Source organism: Sprattus sprattus, assembly GCF_963457725.1.
Source record: "Sprattus sprattus genome assembly, chromosome: 8".
Taxonomy (NCBI): Eukaryota; Metazoa; Chordata; class Actinopteri; order Clupeiformes; family Clupeidae; genus Sprattus; species Sprattus sprattus.
In genome coordinates this window covers 28,056,158-28,063,305 of record NC_137927.1, presented here as the reverse complement: position 1 = coordinate 28,063,305, position 7,148 = coordinate 28,056,158, and the positions used below count along the sequence as shown (strand labels likewise).

Here is a 7,148-nt window from a genome sequence, read left to right as displayed (position 1 = left end):
CATCAGGAAGGAGTACTGGAGATACGTGGCTCGCTCACTCCAGTGCAAGTACGGCTCCGGAGAGAACACTCCCAACCCCCCCTCAGACCCCGCCACAGCAAAACCCCAGCAGACCCCCAGCGATGCCTGATGGGGGGGCACCCGCCCAGCGCGTCAGTTAGTTGAGAGCATACTCATTTTGAAAAACAAAAAAAACGGGGAGAAAAAATGAAACAGAAAACAGAGAAGTTGCTGGAAAACAGCCCATGCACGCAAGGCAAAGCCATAGATACTGTGCCTGGTGACAACATGACCAAGCGCAGCACTCCCCAATGGAAGAGACAATCGGCAACCTTTTAAACTCGGCGTAACCATGGTGTATGTGAAGGGAACATTATTTGAGGGATCCAAGCTGTATGTTTAGTTGTGTAGGTTGCAGTAGGCCATGTGTAGAGAGATGAGGAGAGTGTATTCTAATGATGGTTTGAAAAAAAGGGGGGGGGTTTTGGGGTAACAAACATGTCCACTTCTGTTGTCCATAGGTTTGGTTCTTTGTCAACTTATGTGTAGAGTGTAGCTGTGTGTATGCTCCAGCTAGCACTGCGACTGAACTCGGCGTGTATTGACAGCACCAAGAGTCTTTTCTTTTGCCAAAACACTGCACTGTATTAATGAAGTCATCGCTGCGCTAGATGATAACATATTTTGTATGCCTGTAATTAATAATGGTCATCTTTATTTAAAAACAAGGTGTCCAAACGTGTCTCTTTGTATGAATGTGTCACGTCTGGGGGGGGAAATGGGTTGTGTTGTGCAGTTGGATTAATTTGAGCTTTTAACTTGGATGAAATCTACCTTAGATCTGTAGCCGACTTAGCTGTTACCTAGCTACTGACTGAAGAAAAACCTGCAGTGTGAATGTGGTAAGAACATAAACATACGTGGCTTTAGAGGAGACTACATTCTGGTTTGCCCCAAAGCAAAATGGTTAATCATCTGCATCTAGCTTAATGGCTTTGAATGTGGAGATAATTTATATTGCCGGGGTGAGGAGCACCGTTTAAATCACAGTCCTCCTCGTGAGGCTTTCTATGGGATTAATTTTCTACTCGTTTGATGTGGCTGCTGCTGATGTGGCTTTGAAATCCACTGCTTACATTCAGCCTATAGGACAACACAGCCTGACTCGGGGGGTGTATTGTGCCCCCCCCCCCTCCCCTTGGCAATTCTAAAAGTGTCAGCCTTTATTTTCAAGGAGAAAAAACAGCCAGGCACCTGATGATGCAGTTGTTGCAGCTCAGACAGGTGATCATGTAATGTATTATCTGAAAGTAAATTGCTTTTGTTGAGTGTGTATGCATTTCAAAAGAAAAGATGGTGAGTGTTTGTGTGCACACACTTGTCTTATGAGCTCTTGTTCGGCATCCTTTTGTCCGCTGCCGTTTCCCCCCAGCTGAGGCCAAGATGTCACATTCAATCACCGCCTACCTGTCTGCCTTAAGTGGATATTATTTGGGAAATGGCTAATCGGAGAAATTGGTACAGGGAGAATTGGTTTGGAGCGGGAGGCGACACACACTGCCCTCTGAGCAATTGAGTTTGTCACCCCCGGTAAAGCGGATGATCAGTGTAGTCGTGAAGCATCCTCCTTGCGCCTATGAAGTTTTTATCCTTGAGTTTATTGTTCCTGCCCACTGCAGACTCTAATTTACTCCTCACGTTCATCCATTAGCTTTTACGAGCCATATTACCCCAAGAAGTTATATTGTTTAGATGATTTATGCTCTTGTGATGGGGACCTCGTAAATTGTCCTCTGTCCAGCGTGTGGCCAGTCCTGTGCCTGCTCAGAATCCACTTCTGTCATTAGCAGTGTTATGGACCAAATGAAATCTAGCTAGACCTGTCGGCCAAGCAGTTATTGTACCACCACGACTACAAGGCTTAAAAAAAGAGTTCTCGACTCTGCTCAAAGGCGCTGTTAGTAGTCCACCAGTACACCTGAGCCGGTGATCAGATAAAGAAAGTAACTTTACTGTTCAATCTGTTGTTTTTATCCAGATGTACATCTTCCAGTCACCTGTTTTTATGTAGGCCGATAGCCTACAGAAGTGAAGTCGGCCAAATATAATGTGCAGTTTACGCTGGACCTGGAGCAGGATGGTGACTGAAGTACATTAGTCATCAAAGAGGCAGGTGTAGTGAGGGGGCTTTCAATTTTTTTTTGTCTCCCGCTAGGGAAGATGGAAAATGCCTCTCCCCAGTGTCCTTTCACATCAAACGCCTACTACAAACACTTCTGTGGGGAAAAGGTTCTGTCTAGGTCCTGGGTTTAAAAGCTGAAGGGCCTAACAACAAAGCTTTTCAGGATGAAGTATCCAAAAGGTTAAATTGGACTGAAAAGAGCCCCACGCTTCCTTGTTCCATGTGGAACATTTGAGCGCAGTTCTGTGGTTCCAGGAGTTTCAAATTGATCCAGCTCGGATGTGTTGTTGATCTGGACCGAGTTTCCCAATAGCGAGACATATTAACGGTTAGAAGTTTTCTCTGAGTGATTTTACAAACGTTCATTCATTTTTTCACAGTTTTCCCAGGCAAGCATGAAATGCGAACACGCGTGCCCAGCTCTCAAGCAGTACGGTGCTGACATATAATCGAATTAGGTAATATCAAATGACGCCACTGCTGCCAACTTCATAAGGTCAACAAACTTATCGACTTAAATGTTAAAAAAGGCATCTGCATATTGACCTGTAGAATAAACACACACATACACACAGTGGTGTAGTCCAGGGTACACGCAGGGATACGGAGTATACCCACTTTTTTTTCAGTCAGCATTGCGTATACCCACTTCTCAAAACAGGGTGGTTATCCTGTGCTGTATGGGCTGCTTAAAAAAATTAAGAGGATACCCACTTCTCCAGGGACCACTGCATACACAAGTAGGCCTAAGGATACTAAAAGTTATCTAATTACACTGTATTCAGATTTGCTTGTTGCATGAATTTACGCAAGGAACTAACAGAGGCACCAAATAGCATAAAACACAGACGGAATGAAAATGGAAAGCAGGAACACATGCTACTGCTAACAGTGCACATGTTAATCCCTGACAAAAAAGGGAGACAAGAACCACATTATTCTCGATCAGAACACTACAAACGTCAAAGTGGAACCGTGGCACAGCATGCTGTGGGCCACCCAAGACCCAGTTCTACAGCATGAGGGAGCTTCACTACCCCAACACATCACACAGCCAGCCCCAAGTGGTTAGCTGTCACCCAGGAGCAACAGTAAAGTCCCAGAGGCACTGGATCAGACAAAGGAAGTAACTTTACTGTGCGATGTTCAATCTGTTGTTTTTACCCAGATGTACATCTTCCAGTCACTTGTTTTTATGTAGGCCAATAGCCTACAGAAGTGAAGAAGTGAAGTCGGTCAATTATAATGTGCAGTTTACGCCTGACCTGGCCTCAAGTGGTTAGCTGTCCCCGAGGAGCAACAGTAAAGTCCCAGAGGCACTGGAGAGACGATCAGAACATGGTTGCCTCCAGCACAGCCACAATGGCAGGAGGCAGAAACAGGGATGTGGTGGCCAGGCCCGCTACGGGAGGCAGAAACACTGTCTCAGTCCCTGAGATGTTAGGGATGTGGTGGCCAGGCCCGCTACGGGAGGCAGAAACACTGTCTCAGTCCCTGAGATGTTAGGGATGTGGTGGCCAGGCCCGCTACGGGGGAGGCCGTCCTGGCTGGTGAGGCACGGCCACCCGCAGGAGAAGGCCCTGGTCTCTAAATCGCGGATTGGACGGAGAGTGCGGACATCCTCTGGCTTGCCGCTGCAATGTGGAGAACTCCCTGGCTGACAGCGGCAGCGTAGAGAGCCTTTAGGTTGGCAGCGACAGCGATGAGGCCCCTCTGGCTGGCAGCGGAGATGTAGAGGGGCCCCTGGGCTGGCTCTCATAGGGGCCTCTCAAGCTGGCAGCAATGCTGATGGCAGTCTGGCTGGCAGTGGCAATTGACTCCGTTCCTCCCCTGACCCGACTGGAGTGTCTCCGTGCCAAGAGTAATGGCTGCCCCCGACATCTTAGCACGGCAGGTCAATGGTGGGTCAGCAGGTCCAGGCCGATGATGCCCTGGTCCTGGCCTGGTCCTGGTCGTGGCAAAAAGCTGCCATACGACAACTTCCTTCTTAAAGTGGAAATATCTGTGTCATGGGACTATTGCCTCAAGAGAGGCTGGTGTGTCTGTTGGGTGCTCAACCCACTGAGATAACAAACTAGCCGGGTGGAATTGGTCCAAGCTAAGAGTTGAGGTAGCAACAGCGTAACGGTGCAAACCCATGCCACCGTTGTGAGCGACGCGATCTCTAAACCCAATGCATTTCAATGGGAGCCAATCCATTGTGACGTAAATGAGCGATCTGAGCGACGCGTCCGTTGAAAATTCGAACATGTTGAAACGTATGCAAATGAGGAGCGATATTTCCCGGCAGCAGCCAATGAGATTGTTTGGTGTCGTCTTTGTAGGACTGTATGCTATTTCCACACGCTACACCACGGCCACTCAAAGCGATGGAATTTGATCGCGTCGCTGTCATGGGTTTGCACCGTAAGGCTGTTTACACGATGTGAAGCCTGTTTCTGTCTGAGGTGGCTGCCCAGATAGTAAGTTACTAGTTCTATGCACTCAATCTGGATCTGTTACGGTAACTCATCTGCAGCCAATCAGGATATGTAACTACAATAGTAACTCATCCGCACCCAATCAGAATCTGTATCTATAACAGTAACTCATCTGCAGCCAATCAGGATCTGTAACTGCAATAGTAACTCATCTGCAGCCAATCAGGCTCTGCAACTGCAATAGTAATTAATCTGCAGCCAATCAGGATCTCTAACTGCAATAGTAACTCATCTGCAGCCAATCAGGATCTCTAACTGCAATAGTAACTCATCCGCACCCAATCAGGATCTGTAACAGCAACTCATCTGCAGCCAATCGGGATCTGTTACTGCACTAGTAACTCATCTGCAGCCAATCCGGATCTGTAACTGCAATAGTAACTCACCTGCAGCCAATCAGGATCTCTAACAGTGACTCATCCGCAGCCAATCAGGATCTATTCTTAATTGCACTCTTAAAACAGGAGCCGCATACTTCTTACGAGCTCCAGGCTGGTCCCTTTATTCGAAGAGCGCAGACAGATCTTGTTGAAGCGTTGAAGCAGCACAGTCAGCTCACCCCTTCAAGGGATCAGTCACGTTTCACACCAGCCCTCTTCCCCAGTCCAAAATGGTTCAGGCGTGTGCAGCTGGGACTTGAAGTGTGATGCCAGGGCGTGTAGCAACACAACACCAAAGTCTTTTTTTAGTGCCACTTGCTTTAGTGGCCCCAGATCTCACAAAGGGAGCATGTGCTTATGTGTCAGGGCCTGTTCGCATCAACACCATGATTCATCACAGTGTCAAAAGAAGCCAATTTAATCAATACATGAGCTGAAGAGATGACACTGTGTAATATGCTTGAGTATATACATGGGCGGAGGCCATAGGCTACTGCTGGGGACCGATGGCACTGTAGCTCCCGTGTGATATGGGTGCTGATGATAGATTGCAGCGTGGACAGCGTGTGGCTGGCTGCTCACTACTCTGCTCCTGGTTTACGGTGCTTTTTACAGGAGTCAGAGGTCAGTGTGATAACTTAGGAAGTCATTTAATCACGCCATGAAAAGTCACCTTGCACTGGTCCTGGTCATGAGAGTCCCTCCGCTGCTGCTGCGGCGGCCTCTTTGTTTACGGGGGGTGTTGGGGTAAATCAGCGGGATTACTCTGGCCACCCGCTTGAGCACGCAACATCCATGGCCTTGCCCCCCGACACGCCATTGAGATGCATGAGACAAAGGCAGAGCCCGTTTTCCAGGCCAGGAGACGTCGACTGGCCGTGCAGGAAAAACAATGTGGCCTGACATCACAATGTGGCCTGACATCACAATGGGGCCTGACATCACAATGGGGGGAAAACAGGAGGCAGCTGCTGACGGCTTTGAAAGGAGAAGGGGCTTAGCACAGCCGAGGGGAATGCAATTTTCTATTTAACAGAGCAGTCACTGCACCATCAATCCTCTCACTTACTCACTTGCCCCATCCCTCAACCCCCTTTCTCTCTCTCTCTCTCAGACACACACACACACACTTACACACACACACACACACACACACACATACACACACACATTTACACACACACACACACACACACACTTACACGCATGCACGCACGCACACACACACACACACTCTTACAAGCATGCACGCACGCACACACACACACACACTTACAAGCATGCACGCACGCACACACACACACACACTTACAAGCATGCACGCACACACACACACACACACACACACACACACACACACACACACACACACACACACACACACACACACACACACACACACACACACGCGCTACACATCCTTATGCCTGCTAAGGAATCGACCAAAAGCTGCCTGGCAATTTCCATTAATTCCCTCCCTCTGCGTACCAAGCTGTCCCGCCTGCCGAATGAGCAAGAGGTTATTGTTTCTCACAAGGCCCTTCTTGGCCTTTTATGCCTTTAATGGATAAATCAGTGCAGAGTTGGACAGGAAATGAGAGGGAGAAGAGGTGGGGAGTGGGCAGGAGAAATGGCATCTGCCCGGATTCGAACCCGACCTCCTTGAGCTTCAAGCCCAAATGTGGTCGAGGCTACTGTGTGAGCTACAGTGCCCCCCTCACAAGCCCCTTCTTGAAGGATGAAGATACTTGGACATTAGGCTGAGGTCTCTATTCACTGCTCAAGGTTCACCTGTAAACAAGTGGACCTAGACATAGACACTACCTAAAACTAGGTCACCACATTTCTTTCAAACCTTTAAATACGAAGCTTTTGAATTTATCCTAGACCATCCTGGAATGTAAGATAATGGGCCTCATTTATAAAAAGTTGGGTAGAAACCATCCTACATTTTGTCTAAGACATTTCCTGAAATGAGCGTAAGTGAGATCCACAGAAAACAGACGTACACACAAAAAACACGTGTACGCCAATCCTTCGGTTATAAATCACAAATGGTCGTGAAATTGTGCGCAACTGAATCGCCGCCCTCAAAACGCCCCTATT

General features: G+C 48.0%; 1 protein-coding gene across 1 annotated transcript in view; it reads left to right on the top strand.

Moving 5' to 3' along the window:
- fnta (farnesyltransferase, CAAX box, subunit alpha) overlaps positions 1–719 on the top strand; it is a 7,926-nt gene extending 7,207 nt beyond the window's left edge. Inside the window, exon 9 of the mRNA XM_080843673.1 lies at positions 1–719. This exon is cut by the window's left edge and continues 32 nt beyond it. Within this exon, the coding sequence (XP_080699799.1) occupies positions 1–130 (130 nt within the window). The 3' untranslated portion in view covers positions 131–719.
- The last annotated feature ends 6,429 nt before the right edge of the window (positions 720–7,148 follow it).